The following is a 24,910-nucleotide window of genomic DNA, read 5'->3' on the forward strand; positions in this document are numbered from 1 at the left end:
GGCAGGCAATGGTGGCAAGTGACATGCTGCATCTGGTGGCAGGCAGTGGTGGCAAGTGACATGCTGCATCTGGCGGCAGGCAGTGGTGGCAAGTGACATGCTGCATCTGGCGGCAGGCAGTGGTGGCAAGTGACATGCTGCATCTGGTGGCAGGCAGTGGTGGCAAGTGACATGCTGCATCTGGCGGCAGGCAGTGGTGGCAAGTGACATGCTGCATCTGGTGGCAGGCAGTGGTGGCAAGTGACATGCTGCATCTGGCGGCAGGCAGTGTTGGCAAGTGTAATGCAACATCTGGCGGCAGGCAGTGGTGGCAAGTGACATGCTGCATCTGGCGGCAGGCAGTGGTGGCAAGTGACATGCTGCATCTGGCGGCAGGCAGTGGTGGCAAGTGACATGCTGCATCTGGCGGCAGGCAGTGGTGGCAAGTGACATGCTGCATCTGGCGGCAGGCAGTGGTGGCAAGTGACATGCTGCATCTGGCGACAGGCAATGGTGGCAAGTGACATGCTGCATCTGGCGACAGGCAATGGTGGCAAGTGACATGCTGCATCTGGCGGCAGGCAATGGTGGCAAGTGACATGCTGCATCTGGCGACAGGCAATGCTGGCAAGTGACATGCTGCATCTGGCGGCAGGCAGTGGTGGCAAGTGACATGCTGCATCTGGCGGCAGGCAGTGGTGGCAAGTGACATGCTGCATCTGGCGGCAGGCAGTGGTGGCAAGTGACATGCTGCATCTGGCGGCAGGCAGTGGTGGCAAGTGTAATGCTGCATCTGGCGGCAGGCAGTGGTGGCAAGTGACATGCTGCATCTGGCGGCAGGCAAGGGTGGCAAGTGACATGCTGCATCTGACGGCAGACAGTGGTGGCAAGTGACATGCTGCATCTGGCGGCAGGCAATGGTGGCAAGTGACATGCTGCATCTGGCGGCAGGCAATGGTGGCAAGTGACATGCTGCATCTGGCGGCAGGCAGTGGTGGCAAGTGACATGCTGCATCTGGCGGCAGGCAGTGGTGGCAAGTGACATGCTGCATCTGGCGGCAGGCAGTGGTGGCAAGTGACATGCTGCATCTGGCGGCAGGCAGTGGTGGCAAGTGTAATGCAACATCTGGCGGCAGGCAGTGGTGGCAAGTGACATGCTGCATCTGGCGGCAGGCAATGGTGGCAAGTGACATGCTGCATCTGGTGGCAGGCAGTGGTGGCAAGTGTAATGCTACATCTGGCAGCAGGCAGTGGTGGCAAGTGACATGCTGCATCTGGCGACAGGCAATGGTGGCAAGTGACATGCTGCATCTGGCGACAGGCAATGGTGGCAAGTGACATGCTGCATCTGGCGACAGGCAGTGGTGGCAAGTGACATGCTGCATCTGGCAGCAGGCAGTGGTAGCAAGTGACATGCTGCATCTGGCGGCAGGCAGTGGTAGCAAGTGACATGCTGCATCCGGCGGCAGGCAATGGTGGCAAGTGACATGCTGCATCTGGTGGCAGTCTACGGTGGCAAGTGACATGCTGCATCTGGCGGCAGTCTACGGTGGCAAGTGACAAGCTCAAGGCTCCCTGTGATTCTGCATTACAGTGAGTTGAACTATATAATTATATATTACAATGTGATAATAGAAATAATGTGCTTCAATCATGCTGACACTATACAACCATGATGTCGGGATGATTAAAGCACTAAGATATGTTAATTTAACAGGGCAATTGCAGGAACAGATTCACAGGACACAATCACTGTGGTTTAAAGTATCCATTCTGACAAAATGTATTACATTCTATTTTATACACAAGATAAAACGGGTGGTGTGAGATGTTATTAAAAATTAGCAAACAGAATGTCACATTTCATATATCATAGACTATACCTAACCATTGCAAAACTAAAACCTCAAGAAGGGAGAGGGGGGAGAGAGAGAGAACATCTAGTTCTCTTGTGTCTGTGTCTTAAGTGAAGGGCACAAGGCACATTTCAACATTGCAAGCAAGATGGAGTCTCTTGTGTTTAAATGAACAATACAGTGAAAGTCCAGGTGAAGAAGGATTGTGCCCCTTTGCTGCGGTCAGTGGGGGAAATTATGCCCCATTGTTGGTGTCAGAGGATGAAATATTGCCCCAAGGGCCAGATAAAAGCAAGCAAAGGGCTGTATCTAGTCCACAGGCCATAGTTTGGAGACCACTGATTTAGACTGTGACGCCAATCTAAAACCGCGCTGTCATGTGCATAACAATGCCATACCCCGCTGCACCCTGCACAAAGATTTTCCAGCTAATGGACCACAATCTGTGTACCTGCAGCCTGGGAGCAATTGTTACTGGGTTAGGTTAATTACGCAATTAACCCTTCACACTGCCACCACCTACTTTTTGTACAGAGAAAGAGGAAACTCGGCAATATTAGCAATAACACTATGATGTTTGAATAATAGTTTGTATACACAATGTCACCGCAGACAGATGTATGCCGACGTTTTAAAACACATAGTAGCACTCTTCAGAGACAGGGGTTCTTGGTTTGCATTAAAGAGCTTTAGAAACAGTTCAACACTTTCAGAAAGTAAGGTTTATTACTAAAAGGTCAAAAGGGTGCAATAAAAATATTTACAGAAAAACATGTAGGCAATATATATGTATAAATATACAGAGAGCAATAACACAGCAAAGAGATAACAGAAAGAAATTTAGAGAGATGGAGTACTTGCCAAAAGTCCTGGGCTAAGCAGATCAAGTTTCCTGAGCCAAAAGGGTGCCTTATCTCCCAAAGTTAATTCCGATGTTAAAAGGGAGGAATCTTCAACTACAACACGACCTACTCAACTTAACTCTCTGCTCCAAGCATAACAGCCTTTCTAGGAACTCAGCAGGGTGTCTCCTTGAAGCAGAGAACCAATCGCCTCATTTGGAGAGGGTGTTGAAGGTGGAGACCCAAGCTAGAACCAAAATCCCTCTCAGTTTATATCATGATCCATAACATACCCTCGGTGTATGTAGCCCTTGCCACTAGTAGAATAATATGCAGAAGCATCTGCTGAACGTCTAGATATTAAATATGACCTACCTGCTTGGGATGGTTAAGGAGATATTATTTTCTGCTCTCCTGTAGATTTCAGCTAGGGGGTGTCATATATCAGCTGACTTGTATTAAAGTGACCGATCTGAATATATTGCTGGTTTCCTTGTAAGTCTTCCATATCTCCAGATATAAAATTATATGGAAAAGGGGATTTTTAAATGTGAGTCTGTTTTACAGCTAGCTGGAATGTCTTTGAAGCTCAGTGAAGGACTGGTTTATGGTTTTACGATATCTCAGATTGAGAAGCTAACAGACACCCGGGAACCAGCTAGTGTGGGATTTATAACCCTGGAGCTCTCCCACTGTGCCTGTGATCTCTGGCATTATACAGACCACATTTCTGAGAGAGGGCAAAAATTGGAGGGAAGCTGATTTGAGAGTAGAAATGATAAAAGATGGAGGATCCTTAGCAAGATGGATGACCGCGTCCATCTCTGTATGCACAATTGCTACATAGACCATGAGCTGAATTACAGAAATCTAAAAGCGCATATCATGGAAAGTCAATTGTTCACTATGGGCAGCAAAAAACTTCTTTCTTATTGAGGTAAGACAATCAGCTCCTGACTCCAGCAGCATACATTCTGGTCAGTAGGTGGCAGAGAAAAAGTCAATTGATATAAGTGTAATATACTTTCCAGACAGGCACCATCTGATTTGAATTGTGTGTGAGTGTCTGTAGGCCTGAAGGAGGACCAAGACATAAGTTGGTGGTTGTATAATTTCCTAACATGATGCTACATATCGATAGCCATTCAGAAAATACAACACAGATAGACAATAAGGTTTTGAGCAGACATTTATTTTTGTAACTGCCAATTATACTGCAGTGCAGTTACAAAGCTGCACTACACCATCGTTCCTTACAATTTATAAAACAGTGACTGGTCCTGTTTATAACTTAGTAATGCTAAATGAAGAAGTAACATTTCAATATTGTTTTTAGCTGCATTGTTATAGAATGGTGAAAAGCAGTTCTCACATCTAAAATCATTATGGTAAATGAATAATACTGACACCCTTGGCCGAATGTTGCTTCCGAGATAAATAATCCTAAAGTACATAGCACCAAATTATTTTAAACATGATATCTCTGTTGCTGATGAATATTGCTCATGGTTAAAGAAACTATCACAATGCAAAACATCAGCTACAGGCTGCTTGGATGACTCCTGAGCAGAATGCTAGCTCAAGATAGTGGTATCAGTCATTGTGAAGGTAAAATGTATGTAAAGACAGATTTTTTTTTTTTTACTTTTATAGAATGTAAAAGGGTTCAACCCCTGTCAGGTTTTTGTTTTCGTCTGTGTCTCCGCTAGGTAGATTCTCTCTCTCTATTGGTCCTGGTGACTGTTTTCTCTGATACATAAAGTGATGGGAAATCCAATATTTGTACATTATTGCAGGAACAGGAGGTGAGAGATAGACCCCTTTCAAACGGGGTAGTGGTGCACAGAAATGATAATTCTGGTGTCGAAACCGTTACCGAAAATTCTAAATGCATGTGGCTGAAAACCGAACTGAAACCGAAATGTCTGCGTATGTGGGGGAGGGGAGGCTCTAATTTAAAAAAAAAACATTTCTACTTTTATGTATATTTTTATTTATTTTATTACTTATGAGTTTATTGCTATAACATAGGTGACCAATAGTCCCCTATGTGATAGCATATGAGTGACAGGTCATCTTTGTAGGAGGGAGAGGGGGCAGGAGAGGAGCAGTGTATACAGTGAGGTAGCAGTGTATACAGAGAGGCTCTCTGTCACTATATGTCAGTGCCGGTTTTTAAATGCAATTGCTGGCTTTTTTTTCTTCACCATAGCCCAGAGAATGAATGAAACTTTGTTTCTTTTAGCTTGGGAAAGAAACTAAAAAGAGACTTTGTTTCTTTTAGCTCCAGGAAATGACAGCTGATTCTCTGAGCTATAGTGAAGAAAAAAAAAACCTGGCAATTGCATTTAAAAATCAGCACTGACATAGTGACAGCCAGTCACTGTATTCACTACTCCTCTCCTGCCTTTCTCCGCCGTCCCCACCTCCTTACATCTGCAGTACACACAGTCCCCTGTATTGGCTAAATATTTCCTATCGGCCGATAGAGCTGTTTTCGGCCAAAATGTTTCGGTGGCCAAAATTTCAGTGCATCCCTAACATGGGGCTGATCCGCTTTGCTCAGCAGGGAATCTGGTGATCCCCTGCTGAGCAGAGCAGAGAAGAGCAGGTGGATGACAGGTCCCTCTCTGCTCAGTTTATGCAGAGTGAACATGTACACGACACACTCTACAGTACTCTATGGGCAGTTGGGTATACATGGACTGGCTGTGCGTTTACACCCAACTGCCCTCTGATCCGATCCACCTAGACGGAGGGAAAGGATCCCCTTTCCGTTTTTTTGTTAGCAAACTGAATTAAACTGGAGGTAGGCAGATGTAAACGGACACAAGTCTGTTTAAACCAGCTGGTCCATAGAGATACATGGACCATCCAATCAGGTCCACCCGAAAAACTGACAGCAGACCTGATCCAATTGCTCGGTTGAAAGGAGTCCAAGTCTTCCATCGGGTAAACCTGGTTAAGTTGGGATTACCCCACAGTTTGGAGAGATTTCCTCTTGCTGTATATCCTGCTGTGTCTCTGGGGCAAGAAATGAGGGTAAATCTACCCAATGGGACAAAGCACAAAATAAACTCACCATTCCCTACTTTATCAAAAACATACTCTATACTCTACATACTCTATACTTTACATGCTCTTTAAAAAGGTTTGGATTCACTGTACTGTAACTAGTACAAGTAAGACTTGGTAAACAAATACAAGTCAGAAGGTGCAAAGAAAGATAGGAAGTGAGGAGAATTTTGCCTAACATGGACACAGGCAGATATAAAAGTTATACATTAATACAGCTTTCTATAAAATTACTTAGAACCCCCAAACATTATATATTTTCTAAAAGCAGAGGCCCTGGAAAATAAAACTGTGGTTGTTGCAATTTCTTTATATTGCACAATATTTGCGCGGATGTTTATCAAACACAATTTCAGGAAAAAATACAGTTAAATGAAATTTTTAGTGCACACAAACACAATATAATACCCACTTTTTTGTTAAAATATAAAAGATGATATTGCGCCAAGTAAACAGATACAAAACTTGTCAAGAAATAAAATGATGTGAAGTGATGAGAAGGGGATCGAGGGCACTGCTTTAGGAAGGCAGAGGAAACTGCTATGGGGAAGGGGGGGGGGGGGGGGGAGGCAGAGGACCCTACAGTGGGGAAAGGATGTGATGTGAAAGGGGGCAGAGGACACCACTATGTTACACAAATGTGTTCTTCATGCTGTCTTTTTATTGGGAGCTTGATATATATATATTGTATTTCTTTTATTTATTTATTTTTTTTTGAAGGGTCGCCACTCAGATACCTCCACCCCCTCTGGTTCTTTAATTTCCTCCATGTTGTCTGCATAGATCTCAACCTCTGAAAGGTTTACTACCAGTGCCTTACAAGTTACTATTTTAGAGGTAAACATGAGCTCTTGGTGCTAGAATGATTGCTCCCACTCTGATGTAGGTGGCAATACTTCACATATGTAGTGCAATCGCTGTTTACATATGCATGTGGGACCTATGTAAGCATTTGCATTAGTGCAAGAGCATGGGGAGACAGGGTGCTTTACATTTTATTATTAATTTTATTTAAATGTATTTTTTTACACTTCATTTATTATTCAACTTTATTACTATCACAAGGGATGAGCAGCATCTCTTGTGATAGCTTCAGTAATGACAGGTACTCTTTGAGAGATCAGGGGATCCCTCCTCTGTCCTCCGAAGCAACCATTCAAACACAGATCAATTTGATTGGGTGCCTTCCTGGCAGGTACTGGCCATGTAAACAAAGAACCGAAATTGGACATGACCAAATCCTGTTGCTTTCGGCTTCATTTGTCACAGAGGAGGGGGAGGAACAGATGCTCCTCCCCTTTCTCTGTGCTCATGTGGCCTATCCACTTACAGCGGTCCAAGGCTTACCAGTGGGACAGGAGAACCTAGGAACATCGGGGGGGGGGGGATTTCCAAGTGCTTTAGAAGTGATTGGGCAGCTGTATAGCCACTCAGATCACTTTTCCCTGAAAGCCAATTGAAGGCTGAAAAATGTGATACCTGGATCATGATCCTGGTATAACCACTTGATCCTGAGGCTGTGTATATATGGCCTAAGAATGGCAAGTGGTGTGTGTAACTAAATCTGACCTGGTATTAGCCTCTTGCAGTCCCTATACAGAGAGGGAGAAACAGCACAAGGAGTTGGCCAGCTGCATTGCAGTACAAGCAATATTCTAAAAGGAGGAGAGAGTAGAATGAGAGAGATAGGCTCATCCGTCTGCTTCTCTTTCTGGGGAAGGATAAGACCTACAAGTGTCACATAACTACAGGAGAGAATAATTAGGTCTTCTACCTGCCAGACAAGACTGTGCAATGTTACAGAGCTGTGTAACTCTCTGGACTGAATGGACAGAAATACAAATCCTTTGACAGGTTAAAAAGCTGCACTATATGTAGCCAATGTAGGTTTGTCTAGAGTTCAGCTTTAAAATAGTAATTTTACTTCTGTTCAGCTAAATTATCAAGATTTGGACAGAGTTCCACTAGCTCCAGTATTTAGGTGGATTTTTATTTAGTAAAACAAATGCTTGTTGAGAAATCCATATAGCTTCTAACATCTAAAAAATTAGTGAATGAATAAGCCCCCAAATTTCAAAACTCCTCCCAAAATGTGCCAATTTTCAGCCAACACCATACCACTTCACTCAGCCTTTTCTCTATGGGTCAAAAGTCACAACTGTCTCCAAAATGAGCGCTGTAGGAAGGGATTTGTTCCGTTAACAAGAAAATGTATGTAATTGTCATTAGCAAACTCGTAATCTATTTTCATAACGAAGCCATATCCATTTAATAGCAGAGAAAAACTTCTATGAGAAACTAATATGTTGCGCAAGTATGGGAGTTTTGGTAAAGGAGACGGTTGAGTGTTTTATAATTGCTATAGGTTGGTTCATATTCCTATGGGCTTTATTAAAAAAAATATCAGGAATGATTGCAGATGTTACATATACATGAATTCTGCCTTTGGTTTTATTTAAGCATCTCAGGCCAAGGAAGACGTTTTCACCAATTACAGGGTAAACTTCACGTTTTTTGAAACATGAAGGTCAATAAAAACACAATATCATAATATAATATAGCAACCAATCAAAAACCGTTTTTGTTAAAGTGATTGTAAAGTATTTTTTTTTTAAATAACAAACATGTTATACTTACCTGCTCAGTGTAATGGTTTTACACACAACAGCCTTGATTCTACTCTTCTCAGGGCCACTTCTTCTACCCTGTGTGCCACCATAGCCGTTTCCGATGGTGGCACATGTGCAGGCTCAATCCCAAACTGCACTGTGTGCATCTATAGACCCCGCCCCCCTTGTCACTTGATTTGATTGACCGCAGCAGGAGCACCACTGCTCTTGGGCACAGCGCTGGATTGGGATCAGGGTCAGGTAAGGATTTAGGGGGATGGGTTAACAGTAGAAGGTTTTTGCGGAGAATGCATTAAGGTAAAAAACCTTCAGTCTTTACAGCCACTTTAACTTGATCCACTGCAAGCTGCTAAAGGATGAATACTGACTGGATCCCATGGGCTTTTACACCATTGCACTTTGCCCTCATTGTATAACACCTTGTTCCTACCCCATTCTGAAAATTCTGAGTTGCATCTGGTTTTTGCAAATGCCCCAATAACCCAGAAAAACTTTCATGAATCCACTGGTACGTGATCCTCCAGGAGCCCCCTCTGTTGGTGGCAACCACTAATTAGAAGTTGTCTTTACTCTCCACTGTAAAGCCAACTGGTCTACTGTTCACCACTCATCATAGCATCAGTCTGGAATGCTTCAGAATCCTGAAAGAACCAAGTAATGGACACTTGTGGAAGCCAATGGGCAGTGCCCATGTCACCAGGAAGAGACATGGGCACTGTAGACATGACCCTCCCACACCAAGAAACAGGTAAATAAAGATCTGGGACCTGGCCTGTTATGCAATCGCTTTTGCTAAGTAACTTCGCTCTGATTCCCAGGAGCCTCTTTTGTTCAAGGTGACCAATAGACTGAAAGCGGTCTTCTTTCTCCACTGCTAAGCCAACTGGTCTACTGTCCACCATTCATCATAACATCAAGCTGGAATGCTTTGGAATCCTGCGAGGCCCTAGTGATGGATGCTTGTTCACTTGAGCAGCACCCATGTCACCAGGAATGAACTCTGGGAACTGCAGACTGGACCCTCCCACACTACAGCGCAGACAAAAAAGAAGGCGTGGGATGCGGCCTGTTATATGACCAGAGTTTTTGGTTCATAATTGGGGCTTTTAGGTAGATTTTGTTAAAGAATAAAATATAAACAGTGTAGAGGAAAGACAGTGGAAGAGATTTCATGTACTCTCACTGGAGATAAACTTTCATATATTACTTCAAGTTTTCTAATAATAAATGTCAAGGTAACTTAATTAGCCAAAAGCAATGATCACACTGCACTAACCTACAGCAACCAATCACAAACAGTTGTTGGTAACCAGATCCACCTTGAGCTGCTGGAAGCTGGCTTTTGATTGACCACTGGTTACTACACCGCTGCACTTTTCACTCATTAAATAAAGTATAATATATGCATCCTGTGAAGTTGTTCCTGCACATTCTGCAAGCACAGTCTTTTCTTCCAACCTTGTTAGCAATTCCCTGTGCAGAGGAGATACCATTTTCGTAACAGATTGTCTCCCTATTCGCTGATATTTACATTAAAAAAATAACATTAATCATGGTTGCTTGCTGAAGAAGCACAATGTTATCAGCCATATTTCACCCATTTTCAAGCCCAAGTCCATTTTATCCCCCTTTTAAAAGTCTTCACTCAGTCTAACACATTCCCTTTCCTGGATGTTCTATGAAGATTAAATGATTGTGTTAGAAACCGTTTTCAAAGTGGTTATGAATAAAAAGCCCGGGTTTAGGGTGGTCACATGATATATCATTGACCACTTGGGATGAAAGTCAAATCATCCCGTGTACAAAAAAATGCTTAAGCTCATCCACTCTTCCTCTTCAATGTCAAGGTCCAATTTGTAAACATACAGTAGGCTTCCTTATGCTTTGATGATTTCCATGCTCATTGGACCACAAGTTTTGTTCCATTAAACTGCATCTGAAGACTTGAATAACTGTTTGCAGTCGTTCCTAGGGAGACAGAAATGTATACCACATTTTTAAAATTGTTTTAGGCTGAATCTATACCTGATGTAAAATGCATGGACACAGATATTTGTGCTTTTTTAACCAACTCAATACCAGCATGTAAAACCCCCTTTGTTTGCAGGCCATATTTCAGTTTTTAGTGCTGTGATAGTTTGACTGATAATTACTCATGCAATAGCGTACCCAAATAAATGGTATATAAAACTATTTATACAGATAGAGCTTTCTTTTAGTGTTATTTGATAGCCACTGTGTTTTTTTATTTTTTTGCTTTATAAAGAAAAAATACCAACACTTTTGGATTGCTTAAAGAGGAGCTCCAGGCTCCACCCCCCCAAAAAAAATTAAAAGTCAGCAAATATAAATACCGTAGCTGCTGACTTTTAATATAAGGACACTTACCTGTCTAGAGACCCAGTGATGTCCTCACCCAAGCTGCTTCTTCAATGGGCTTTGGGTGAAGGAACCGGCATCTTTGATAAGGGAAACTGGCAGTGAAGCCTTATGGCTTCACAGCTGGTTTCCTGTTGTGCATGCATGAGCCATGCTGGGTTTTGTGAATGGTCCCGCTGTCTTCTGGGACTTGTGATGTGTCCCAGAAGGCTGCAAGAGGAAGGAGGAGGAGGGCCAAACGTTGCCACAATAGGACTGCTAGTGGGACCTGTCAAAACTAGGTACCCACTCCCCCCCAAAAAATGCCAAATGTTTCTGTGGAGGGGAGGATGCAAACAAGTAGATATTTTGGGTGAAGTTCCGCTTTAAGTTTACCTTTAATTTCTAATATATTCTATATTTACATTTGTAATAAATAACTATTGTAGTTGCTTCCTGACATGACATCTTAGGTTGACATTTTGATGTAAAAAAGGTGTTGAGGCAAAAAGATGTGGCTATGTTATGCTAAATCCCCCCAAAAGCTTACAGGGCTAATTCGGTATTAGGATTATCCCTCTATAGCCAGGAAGTACGGTACATGCTGGAACTGACATGAGTGCTAATGCCCAAAGATTGACTAATGCCTAATGGGGACTTGCTCACTCCTAAATTAAATTGTGCTAAATCTTGCATTTAGCCAAGACCCAATTGCAAGCCTGGCTCAGCCTCTAACCTCCTAGTCATTCCCTTGATATATGTTATTAAAATGAATATAATGTACTCACAAAGGTGCTTGATTTAAGTGCATATAACATAAATCCATAACCTTGAAGATCCTTCCAACCAATAGGTTCAAACTGTCGACTCCCACAGCAGACGTAGGCGTCATTTCAAGCGTGCACGATGACTTACATGTTTCAAGGGCATATCCTCTTGATCAGAGCAATGTCTTTTTTACCTAATATATCTCTTTATATACACTATACTTGGGCTCTACTTGTTTGCTTGATACTTTTCACTTTCTATTTTGCCCACAGTTGCACTTTGACTGCCACCATTGGATTTATACCAAGTGTCTGAAAAGATATTCAGCTGTTCAAAATTTCTGTATAATACTTTACATAAATCCTGCAACCGTGGTTTTAGAACAAAGCTAGCATAGGGTAATCCAATGTGGTTTACTATATATTTAATTTTAATTTATAAACAGGTGATATGGTTCTCAGAATCTAGTTATACTATCCCAGCTGTAAAAAGCGGCAGAAATCTATTTAGCTAAAAGCTAAGAAACAATTTCATGGCATGAACCTGCTGCATTTGTCAAGGATATTTCTTGATCCATAATCACACTGAGCGCTGAATGCAATTACCCCCATCCTTTCCCCTTATCTAGTCATTATTCTATCTAGGAAGTGAATCCATCATTTCATGTTGAGGGCTGCATGAAGATTGAACACCTTCTAAGCTGGCTTCATCTGCTCGTATTATCCAACTTTTGCTTCAGAGATAAGAAAAGACAACCAAATGCATTTCAGGGGGAAAAGAGAGGTATCTAATTTTGACAGTTGGGTAACGTTTGATTTTTTTTTGACCAACATTTATTTTTTGTGTTTTCTATTGCTACCATGATCAGATGAAACTCCTTGTGAATTACTATTATTATGGGCAGTTATTATCAGTGCCTAAAAATGCCTAAAAATAGACAGCAACTGAGCATGTGCAGAGCAGGGTAAAACAGTGTATTATTGGATTTTAACCAGTTGCCGCCCAGCCTATAGCCAGATGGCAGACGGGCGAATAGCTCGTCCTTCCAGGTGGACACCATATTGCGTCCTTTCCAGAACACGCAGTGCGCATGCCCGCAGGACCACGCTGTGGCGACATCTGTCACCGGCCGTGTACCTCGGACATGGCCGATGGCAGATCTGTGTACTGACCCCGTTGCCAGTACTATGTGACCTGCTGTGACCAATCACAGCAGGTCACATGACAATTGTATACAATGGATGGCTTCCTTTCATGCCATCCATTGTATTCAAGTGTGTCTAGCTGTGAATGGTCACAGCGATCACATGTACAAGCTGGGCCAATCACAGCCCAGCTGTGTCATGTGATTAGCCGTGGCCAAATTACAGCTAATCACAAAATAAAAACCCTGAATGAATCGATTTCATTCAGGTAAATGCTTGCTTATAGCAAAGTAATTTTTTGCTATAAGCAAATTGTGTAAAAAAAAAAAAAATACTGATCACTTCCCCAAAGTAGTACAATGTTACTATGGCAACATTATACTACTTTAGTCATAGTGAAATATGAAAATAAATCTTAAAAAAAGAGAAAAAAAATGTAATTAAAAATTAAAAAACAAATTTTAAAAAATTATAATTTTTTTTTGTACTGTCACCAGTCAGTGTCCCTGATCACTGCCATGCCAGTTATATGATGATGCTGTACTGCACTGGTGACAGTATGTAAAAAAGAAAATAGTGAAAATAATTTTTTTAATCTCTTAATTTTCTGAAAAATTATGACAAAAAAATGACAACTTCAAAAACTCACCATGCCTCGTATGAAATACGTCGGACTGTCTACTTTGCAAAAAGGGGTCATTTGGGGGATATCTGTACTGTTCTGACATTCTTGGACCTCAAGAAATTAGATTGGCCGTCAGTACTTCAGGATTGATCAATTTTCAGATCTATTCCATAGTTTGTGAACTCTATAACTTTCCTACAGACTAAATAATAAATACTAAATTGGGTTATTTTCACCAAAGAAATGTAGCAGAATACATTTTGGCCTAAATTTATGAACAATTATTTATTTGCAAACTTTTATAACAGAAATAAAGAGAAACGTGGGTTTTTTTCAAAATGTTCAGTCTTTTTTTGTTAATTTAGCAAAAAATAAAAACCCCAGTGGTAATTAAATACCACCAAAAGAAAGCTCTAGTTGTGTGAAGAAAATGATAGCATTTTAGTTTGGGTACAGTGTTGTATGACCGCGCAATTGTCATTCAAAGTGTGACAGCGCTGAAACATGAAAATTGGCCTGGGCAGGAAGGGGATAAAAGTGCCCGGTATGGAAGTGATTAAACAATATTGGCACTTATTTGTAACAGTTTCTATAGCTATATACCTGCAAAGGCAGTCAGCCTGAAGTGATCTAGCAGGACTTAATTTTCTGACTGAAGTTCCACTTTAACTAACCCCCCTTCAATATGAATACAAATGTGATTTGATATCAGTGACACATACTTTACAGATTCATGTGAAATTTAAAATTGGTCCAAGAAACCCTGTCAGAGTATAATAAGTGAACATTCAGTGCTTACACGTACCGCAGTGCAGATCTCGGCATCTGTGCAACCAATTATTGGACCTTAGAACTGTTGCATGGATGGCAGGGTGTTAGTGTGCAGGTACAGACAATTTGGGTGTTATCAGTATTTGCTGGATCAGAGTTTCTCAACTCTCCCTGGGGGCTGTCTAGCTTTCCCAGGGTGCAGCAAGCGCAGGACCCAGCTTGTTCTGGTTCAGAGCCATGAGTTGCTATGGTGCAGGTGGGCCAGCCATCGGCAAAGTAAGTAACAATGATGCTCTAGGGCCAGGACCCCTATCCCTGTCAATAATTGCTGTGGGAATTGTAGCTGGCTTGCTTGCACCATGTAACACATGGATCTGATCCAGGGAAGGCAACATGCAGGACTACCCTCAGCATTCAAGAGAAGACCTCCTGCAGACCTCCTCCACCTCCCTCCCTGTGCGACGCTGCTGAAACCAAAAGGTAGGTCTCTGATGTGAAGAGGGGACTTTGTGGAAGACTCATGTATAGGGGGTCTCTGATGTATAGGGGTGTATCTGATATGATGGGGAGCTCTCATATATAGGGGGGCCTCTGATGTGACAAGGGGCCTCTGATGTAATTCTAATTTAAAGGGGGAGGGGCTTTTATGTGAAGGGGAGCTTCTGATGTGAAGTTTTATTCATTGTGTGCATTGCCCTAGGGTCAGGTTTCCCATTGATAAGCAACATTTACACTTTAGACTGGGGTGCCTCAAGATTTGCATACTTTTAAAGGGTGCTGAAACTGAAAAGAAATTTGAGAAATGCTGTGCTGAAGGGCCTTCTGGGGCTCTACGGGTGGGATAGTGTTTTTATTTCCTGACATGTTTAATTTGTTGTATCACTACAAAATGGTGCCCTTTTCCATCCCCTGCTTTGTTTTTCCCTTGAATCTGTTCCTTCAATGTTAAAAAAAATCCTAAAAGGTACTATATATGGCAATATTTCCAAAACCATGGGCAATAATATTGAGTCTACCCCTCTTTGTGGCTATTACAACCTCTACTTTCTTGGGAAGACTTTTCACAGTGTGTCTGTGGGAAGTTTTGTTCATTCACCCAATTTGTCAATATCTAAGGTCATATACTGATGCTGAACAAGAAGACCTGACTCACAACCAAAGTATCAAAGTATGTCAATAAGGTATCAGTGCTCTGTGCAAGCCACTTGAGTTCCTCCACACTAAACTCATCAAACTATGTCTTTATGGAGCTTGTTTTGCACACAGGGTCACAGTCATGCTGGAACAGAAAAGGGCCTTCACCAACCTGCCACAAGGCTGAAAGCACACAGTTGTCTAAAACGGTTTGCTGTAGCATTAAAGGATAAGTTCACCTTTCATAACATGTTACACCCATATTCAGGGTGTAACAAGTAACAAGCCCCAGACAATGTCAATTATGAAAAAACGCATCAGATGGAGCCCGAGTCGGTGACATCATCGTGTTCTTGGATCCAGGAAGAGTGTTGTATGTTCCCCGGGACGGATAATTATGTGAAGCTTTTCACCCGATGCGATTTTGTAAGAGCACTACTTTTTAATAAAGGTATATTTTTAATGGTCTTACACTATATGGATGTGTTTTAGTGTTTCACAATGTGTTTTGGTGTTTCCACATATGCTATGGTCATCTGAGAACGATATATGATCGCTAACGGAGTCTGTATGGTTTTCAGCTTAAGGAGGAGAAAAACAGTGGATGTCCATCTAGCTGGGTTCGGTTTGGTGATCGGTGGCCTTGGAATTATAAATGCGTGTTTGACTCCATACTTATAGTATGTGGGTCCACTTGCTCTGGTAAGCATGCATGGTGTGTCATTGTGGTGGACCACTGTATGAATATTGAAAGGTATCACTTTCAACTGGTTGGAATCATCACGGTGACTTCATCTAACTTTGAACTTTCAAAAAATATCATAAGGATGTGGGTATAACCTGGACTTTATCTATTTTTCATCATAACACAGTATTTATTTTTCACGTTGGATTGTACTTTAATCATATCACTATCTTTTATTAAAATGTAACATGTTATGACCACACCACTCCCCAGCTTTGACAGCTAGTGGGGGATCTTCTCTCCCCCTGCTAGCTGTCAAATAAAAAAAAAGCGTGGCCATGCTGGGCTCCGCCCAGCAGCGCCACTCTTTCACAGTCCTCTGTGAATGAGAAACTTCAACTCCGACAGCCTTAGTGGTTGTTGGCTTGTAGTTCTCAATAAAGTACCACGACCCTGTGGAGCTCCGTGGTAGTTCCATAATTCTTCCTGTAAGTATATCTGCTTGCTTGTACATCCCATATGGGCAAACAGATATACTGACAGATCTGCAGGAGACCTGAATGGCACCAGTGATCTGCTGATTGCTGGTGCAATGGTTTCCAGGCTCCTTCAACAAAAATTTACCTGAAAAAAACGTGCATTTATTATTTTTGGTAAAAGGTGAACTTATCCTTTAATGGTACCCTTCAATGGAAACACATGAAATCAATAATTTGGAGGGGTAGCCATGTATAGTACATTTAGCCATATTGTGTATTTCCATGTCTCTTTGGAATAGCAGCCCGTTCTTTCACTTACCTGGATGCATTTTCACCTTCTTGCACAGGTTTTTTCCAGCACCGTTCTTATACACTGGCTTAACACAGATCTTTGTGGTGGTACCTTCAGGCAGGCCTGTTAGCTGTACACTGTGAGCCTCTGGAGCCACATTAATTGTAGACAAGCGTCTGGCATGTCTCCGACACCTTATCTGATAACCCTGTACATCTCCATCTGCAGAGCCCCAGACAGCCTTTAGGCTGTTGGACTGTAGGTCCTCAATGCGTAGGTACTTCACTTTAGTGCCATCTGTATGGGAAGAACATGTTACAAGTGAGTCTAGAAAAGGAAAACTAAATGAGACTAATTTTGTAACATTTGCCAGGAGCAGTCATTCCACAATGCTGCTGACACCATAACAATATAGCTCATGCTTGTTCCAGGTCAGTTCCCTGAACGCAGACAGGGTGCATTTGAGGAATGTACCCTCACCCACACAGATGTGAAATTGGGAGCAGCAGTGGGTCTGTGCAGCTTCTGCATCCTAATTGACATAATTGAGACTGCCTGCATGTGGAAGCACACCTATGTATCCCCATGTGGGCAAACACAGCCCTTGTATAGGTGTATGGGTATACCTGCATGAATAAAGCCTACATGCTTGCCAATGTGATGTACTGAATGAAAAAAAAACGTAGGCTGCCATTGCTGATTTCCTCTTCTTAAAATGCTAGCTGCTTTGTTTTCATGATGATCTAGTGGTATTTTTGGGACACTGATCTGGAATTCAGGACAAAATGACAGAGTTTATGTATATTTGACCCTACTACTATCTTGTACTTATCTCCGGTGTTCCCATGCCACTCCTGCCTTTGTCTCAGATGCCACCAAAACACTCAGTGCTGGCTAGTTTCAGAGCTCAGGAGTAGCAATGACCTTTCCCATCATGTGACAGTGCTCAGGCCTAGTGATTGGTCACTAGGTCTGAGCACTTCATCATTGGGGGAGGTCACATGTTCCCCTATACCAGGAAGTTCCAAGTGCTTTGCAATGTCTATCATAGTGCAAGGAAAGCACTGGAGAGGGGAGTATAAAGTGGTTGGGGGGTCAATTTTACACAGACACTCTTAATTTGCCCTGAATGTGCAAGGTGATAGTGCCCCTTTAAGATAAGAAACGCCAGTGTGTACATATACTGCAATCACAAAAAGTGGACATTAGGGAGCCTGGAGAGCTTTAGCCTGATATTTTGAATTACACGACTTTGGTCCAAGCACAAATTTTTCATTTCTATTACAGATCATTTTGTTTCTAGATACTCACTGATCTCAGTGCATGCTATGGCAGACAAAGCCTTCTCCCCTCCAGATTTAAATATGGCAGACACTGTGACCAAGTACGTTGTATTTGATTTTAAGCCTTCTAAAACGGTAGTGTTGAATCGGCCGTCCACCTGGACTTTCTGCACAGAATTGCTAGGTAGTGGTCCATACTGAATTTCATAGCCAATGACACTTTCCAGATGAGGGCCCCAGCTTACTCGGAAACTGTGTGCCGTGGGGTCAGATATCAAAATCTGAGCTGGCCCAAGTTGTTCTGCAAAGGAAGTAATAGCAGATTATCAGCACCTGTCCAGGGTACCAGATATTTCACATTGTGCTAATTTACTCCAAGCACCTGAGCACAACCCATAATGTACAGTGCATCTAAAGGCAATTTGTTTTGTTAAATTTGGATAGAGTGGTGTGGAGTTAAATCAGTATTAAAGTCCACCAGAACATTTTTAAAAATGTGCCCCCTTGCAGGTTTTATGCCATAATGTGCTTGAATGCACCACATATTAAAACAATAATGACAGACTCACCTGTAAAACAGAGCCCGTCAGTGCTGCACTGTCACTGTTCCCATTGGTCCCAGCACTTCCATTCTCACCCACTCTTCCTTCCTTCTCCTCAGCTGCTTGAATGGCTGAGCCCCAATGACATCACTGGAGTGCGAAAGAAGTCACATCACCACAGCACAGACCAGGTGCCATAAATGTGGTCTTAGCTGCGCATGTGTGTCTCTGATCACATTACCACTGACTGGGGGAGAGAAATTTATGACAGAAAAGACCTCTAAGATCCCTTCTGTTATAAAAAAAACTACCTGAGGGCTTGTTCACACTTGACTAAATTTCTAACTCTTAACAAACGCTCCTATGGTGTTAGTACGGGCGTTAGACTGGCATTAATGAGCTTTAGTATGGGCATTAGGCATTAATGAGCTTTAGTAGGGGGGAGTTAGATAGGCATTAATGAGCTTTAGTACAGGCGTTAGACAGGCATTAATGAGCTTTAGTATGGGCGTTAGATTGGCATTAATAAGCTTTAGTACGGGCGTTAGGCATTAATGAGCTTTAGCAAGGGCGTTAGACAGGCATTAATGAGCTTTAGCACGGGTGTTAGACTGGCATTAATGAGCTTTAGTATGGGTGTTAGACTGGCATTAATGAGCTTTAGTACGGGCGTTAGACAGGCATTAATGAGCTTTAGTATGAACATTAGACAGGCATTAATGAGCTTTAGTATGAAGGTTAGACAGGCATTAATGAGCTTTAGTATGAACGTTAGACAGGCATTAATGAGCTTTAGTATGAACATTAGACAGGCATTAATGAGCTTTAGTATGAAGGTTAGACAGGCATTAATGAGCTTTAGTATGAACGTTAGACAGGCATTAATGAGCTTTAGTACGGGCGTTAGACTGGCATTAATGAGCTTTAGTACGGGCGTTAGACTGGCATTTTACAAGCGTAAAAACTGCTCCCCAAACGCCCTGTGCATGGTTTTCAAGTGTACAATCCAAACGCACACGTTCCTGCATTAAAAATGGCTGTGTGTATAAGTGGGTGCTTCAGCGACTGTCGGCTGGAACCGAACAGAATCAGCAAAGGAGAATGTCACCAGCACACCGAGGATCACCAATATGAGTCCAAACATTTTAATGAACAATCACATAGTTACAGCAAGGCAATGTTTCTGAGTCTCGCAGGACCCCTTCATCAGGCATTTGCATGGTTTTGACATGTTTTATAGGCATTTTACAAGCATTAAAACTGCACCACAAATGCATATATTAAACTGTTATTAAATGTTATTAATGTGCCACAACTGCACTAAAAACGCCACGCAAATGCCTGCCAACGCGTTTGCAGAGCATCACAATAGACTTAAATGGGAGGTGTTGAAAGGCTTCAAACTACATCAGACTTGACATGAAGCTTCAACTTTATGTTTTGATAATGTGAACCGCACTGTGTGCTGGTTTTAGTATCATTTGTATAAGCGTTTGAGGAGCGTTAAAAACACCCCTCAAATGCCATGCACAGGGGTTTTAAACCCCTGTGAGGTTTTAAATGCTCATAAGGAGAAGAGCAGCACCAATCTGAGTGAAGCACAGTTGATCTATTTCTGACAAGCAACAAAATGCACACTTACAAAATAAGAAGTAAAAACAGAGAAAGCCGCTATCTGCTGTAGGTATCGCCGGCCATGGTCGCTGCACGCTGGGAGAAACACTGGTAGAAGGATCCTCAGTGGTGCCGGTGGCTTTTCCAACACTTCCTGGGCGTCAGCACGTCAGGTATGTAGCAGTGGGCTTGGCACGCGTTCGGAGCATGCTTGCTTCTTCATCAGGCCTCTGAATCATCCAGGAAATGCTGGAAGCCACCAGCACCATGGAGGATCCTTCTTCTAAGTGTGTTTCTCCCAGCATGCAGCGGCCATGGCCGGCGATACCTACAGCAGATAGCGGCTTTCTTTGATGAGCGCCTGTTTTTACTTCTTATTTTGTAAGTGTGCATTTTGTTGCTTGTCAGAAATAAATCCATCGTGCTACACTTAGATTGGCGCTGCTTCTCTCCTTATGCTTGTTTGCGGAGTCTCTTCTAACTCTATACAGCAGCAGCCTCTGGATTGTAGCCCTGGAATACCCATAAAAACTCTCGTCTCTATCATATATCATTGTGGACTCTCTGTTTCCCCTGCTGAGCACCAGATTTCCTTACATTGTATGAGGTTTTAAATGCTGCCTGTGTCCCCAGTCAGTAGATTCACCCTCTCTTTGTTCTGGTGACCACTGCCACTGGAAATGAAAAGTAGGAAAATCTAATATTTTCAGTTGTCATCAGAGCAAAAACAGATGGGAATCTTACAATGGGGACACATCTTTCAGGTAAAACTGTCTAAGAGGGCATTTCCAAAACATAAAATCAAAAACGGACACTCCCCACTCTCTCTAAAATGGATAAAGCTTTGGATTTAGGTACACTTTAAAGCAGATCCCCAGCCCAAAAAAACTATATAAGATCCAGAGATTCCACCTGCAGTACTTATTCTGCCACTAGATGTCCTCTGTCTGATGGCCAGTATAATTTCACCCACTTCCTCTGAGCCCAGGATGTTTGGGAGCTGCCCCAGCTTGTCACTGGACAGTGACAGGAGAAGTAGTGCACTGATGATCTCATGTCTCTCTATCACTCTGTGTCTCCTCCTATCAGCATGCTCCTTGTCAGAATGTCAAGCAATTAGCTCCTTGTGCTGTTTCTTTCTATCACACTCCAGCCCTGTTGTACAGGTGGTACAGGGGTTTGATCACATGTTAATACTATGGATTCTGAAAGAACACAATGCACATTGCTATACACACTGAAGTGTATGTAGCAAACATGGTTTACGTATATTGCTTTGAGCAAGTATTTTTAATTTTACACATCAGAGTAGGGACTGGCCAGAAAGGAATCACTTTGATGCAGCTGGCCAACTTGAACAGTGCGCTATATTCCAACCAAGAATCCCTGTTTTAATGCAATGTTTGCTATGAATATGTAAAGATGTATAGCAGTGTGCACAGAGTTATTTTAGAATCTTTACTGCAAGAGGCAGATACCACATAAAATTCAGGTATGTACACTACTACTTGCATTAAAAAAATACATTTAATGATGTAATAATGGTTGCAAAGCTGCATTAATTTATGTTTTTTGTTTTTTTTTTATTTCAGTCTTGCATTCAGCTTTAATGTTAAAACTGCTTTTAGATGTTGTAATTCTTCATTGAACAGGACTGAAGAGGTTTCTTTATATTTACTGTCCCCCACTGGAAGTGTCCTGTGCTCCCTGTCCACCTTGACAGAGTATTCAGAGCATGATGTTGTATCTGGCAGGTGACACTAGGGGGTCTATTTATAAAACATTTGTTGGATGAAGCATTTGTCCAGGCTGCATTTTCCCACAGTTTCTATAATACTGTGACCTCTTTTGATTGTCAGCTCCATCTAGTGGCCAAAATATAGAATATTTTTCTCAAATACCTCAGTCAGAACATATAATGCATTTTTGCCACTAGATGGAGCTGATGATAATAGGAAGTCATTGTCCTAAAGCAGGGGTGCTTAACCTTTTGAGGAGTGAGGGCCACTTAGGTGATTTGGTATCAGGTCAAGGGCCACAATGAAATGAACTGGTTAAGAATTTAGATTTTTTTTTATTTTGAATAGCATAATAAACATTTTCCCCCTGCAGGAGGAAAATGGAGAGGATCTGTTCCTGTATATGCCACCCCTGCCGCCCCTACTGTCCAAGTGTAAAACAGAATGTGACAGGGAAGCCGCATGGAGCATGGGGCGGGGTCAATGTGGCAAACCCTGACACTACACCAGTGGTTGGGGGGGTTTACAAACACGTCTCGACTATGGGGATTTACTGCCCCCAAACCGCAAATGTAAATAGGTCGTTACTGTCCTGAGCTCCCTATAAGGTTGCCTTTACACTGATGCATTGCGGTTTACCTGCACTGCTGGTGCAGTGCACCTGGGGCTTTCCTGCAGGTTAGCTGCACTTTGCCATAAACTTCTATTATATCTTGCGGGTGTGGTGCACTTTCTGAAAGCTCACAAAAACTCGTGCATTCAGGAGTTATGGTGTGATTTTAGAAAATGCACCAAACCTGCAGGATACAATAGAAGTGTGCTACCATGGTTTGAGGTTGAGGGCCACATCAGAGGCCTCCGAGGGTCACATGTGGCTGAGCACCCCTGTATTACAAAAAGTATGGGGAAGATTTGGGCAACCTGGATAAATGCTTGTGATATTTGTCTGAATTCCCCCAAAATCTAAGGGCTGCTTGTCCAATATTCACCATGGGATAAATTACCTGGAAGAGTTGCAATCTGGATGGACTGTGGAGGGACATACTGAACATTGGCTTCAGAATGCAGCGTAGCCTGGTATTTGGTGTTGGGGTTTAGATTGCCAATCAGCATGGTGGTCTCATCAGCAGTCAACATCTTTCTCAGCTTCTTTTGTGGATCCGATACCAGACCATACTCCAGAACATATCGGCCTTTGTCTGTGATCAGTCTTGACCACGTGAGTCTAAAACTTGATGTTGATATGTCCCAGGCGTGAAGGTTTCTCCTTTGTATCAATTCTGTGAAGGCAAGGAGGACTTATATCAGAAAATAGAGTTTGCAGCTAAAATGGTCAAATCCTATTATAGTCTTTGAAAAAACAATAATTCAATCTATGAAAAACCTTTTCATGACATCCCATAATGCAAAAATGTTCCACAATGCATTTAAAAAAAAAAGCTGAGCTCCCACAGCGCACTTGGACATTTTCCTGCTCTGTATAAATGGAGCTGCTAGTTGGTATGATGTAGTAGAGCATGTGTCAAGCCCAACAGTGCACTGCTAAGAACCTGAGCCAGCCACTCCCACGCCCTCCACAGCCCAGAGCTCTAGTGGGTGCTAGAGCGGCAGAGCAGAGAGCTGGTGACTGACAGTCACCGACTCTCTGCAGACTGAAGACTGAGAACTGAGCGATCGGTGGTCTTTGAACGCTTAGTTCTCGGTCTTACACCCTGGTCACATCAGGTGCTACTTGGCATGCAATTTGCATGCCATGCAACTTGCAAATCGTATGCCAAGTCGCACCCTATTGTCCGCTATTAGAGCGGTCATATCGGTACAGTTCCGACTTGGAGCCGCACCGATTTCTAAAGTAGTGCATGCACTACTTTTGTTGCGATTTTCATAGACATCTGTGTCAAATCGCAATTAAATCGGCAGGTCACCTGATTTTGAAATCGTGCAACTTCACTGTAAGTCGCACGTTTTAAAAACTTGCTTTGATGTGACCGGTGGCGGTCACACCGGTCACATCAAAGCGGGGGGGGGGGGGGGACAACTGCAGCTGGGATTGGTGCTGCAGTCATATAGGTGAGAATAATCAATTAAAAAACAAAAAAAAAAACATACTTCGCTTTTAAAATCACACTTTTAGTGTTCTAATGAGGAAAGCTGCAGGGTCTGTGTACTTGTAGAATCACTTAACTCTTGGGGAGTATCTTACAAAAAAAAAAAAAAATCTTATTGCAGGGGGTGCCTAAATTTGACTTGTATGTTAGTGCAGACTTCTAGGAAGATCAGTGAGTCAATCACGCAAACAAGAAATTACATTTCTGGGGGCGCTGCATACACCAAAACGCCTTAAGGTGGCCATGTTGCATTGAATTACAGAAAATTACAGCACTCCAGATTGAAAAGGACAGGTCATTTTTTTAAATATTAAATTATAATGTGGCGTGTGTAGCAACTGTATATGCTATATTATTTTTTTTTTTCATTTGTTATATTTTTTTTCTCAAAAGTGAAGTTATTGAAAAAAGTTTCCCCAAAAGTAATATTTCAGTTTTAGGTGGATTCAGGCTGACCTGTTAGATCATTCTAAAGGTGGTAATACTCTGGCACCTAAATTCCCAGCTCCACAGCCAGCTATAAAAGTTGATCCAAACTCAAATCAGTAATTATATAGTTTTCAATCAATTTTAATCTGCTTCTTTAATTCAAAGAATACCTGTTGATCCTGCCATGAAGGCAGCCCTGGTATAGGGGGACAGCTCTCCCAATTGTGTTCCTGCATTTTCACATGCATCCTTGGTAGAGACTACAAGCCTCTGTGAGTAGGCATGATCCACTGTTGTCACTATCAGGAAGCCAGTCCAGGACAAGGATTGGTGTACTTGATACAGGAGCAAGTACAGTATATGTAGATAGGAAGTTATGAAAAAAGGCTGTAGGTGATCAATAGCAATGACATGCAAAAAATTATTAAAAAAAGGGGAAAGCAGCATTTTAGGAAAAGCAAAAACACACTGATTGTTGATAACTAAACTACACTGTAGGTAAAAAAAATTAAATGTCTTCCATTTAGAGTTTAGATCTACTCAAAGCATTTAGGCG

At 42.3% G+C, this 24,910-nt stretch overlaps 1 protein-coding gene across 2 annotated transcripts in view; it reads right to left on the reverse strand.

Annotated features, from left to right (window-relative positions):
• Nucleotides 1-2,534: 2,534 nt before the first annotated feature.
• The window catches only part of VWA1 (von Willebrand factor A domain containing 1), a 169,769-nt gene continuing 147,393 nt past the window's right edge, over nucleotides 2,535-24,910 (reverse strand). For both annotated transcript variants that reach the window (XM_089652556.1, XM_089652555.1), the window contains 4 exons: nucleotides 22,822-23,097; nucleotides 17,951-18,223; nucleotides 16,667-16,936; nucleotides 2,535-10,350 (listed from right to left, as the gene is read on the reverse strand). In XM_089652556.1, coding sequence (XP_089508682.1) covers nucleotides 10,283-10,350; nucleotides 16,667-16,936; nucleotides 17,951-18,223; nucleotides 22,822-23,097 — 887 coding nt within the window. In that variant the 3' untranslated portion in view covers nucleotides 2,535-10,282. The remainder of the gene's footprint in view (nucleotides 10,351-16,666; nucleotides 16,937-17,950; nucleotides 18,224-22,821; nucleotides 23,098-24,910) is intronic.

Source organism: Staurois parvus, unplaced genomic scaffold (genome assembly GCF_062004578.1).
Source record: "Staurois parvus isolate SC_StPar_1 unplaced genomic scaffold, SC_StPar_1.0 ptg000686l, whole genome shotgun sequence".
In the NCBI taxonomy this organism is placed as follows: Eukaryota; Metazoa; Chordata; class Amphibia; order Anura; family Ranidae; genus Staurois; species Staurois parvus.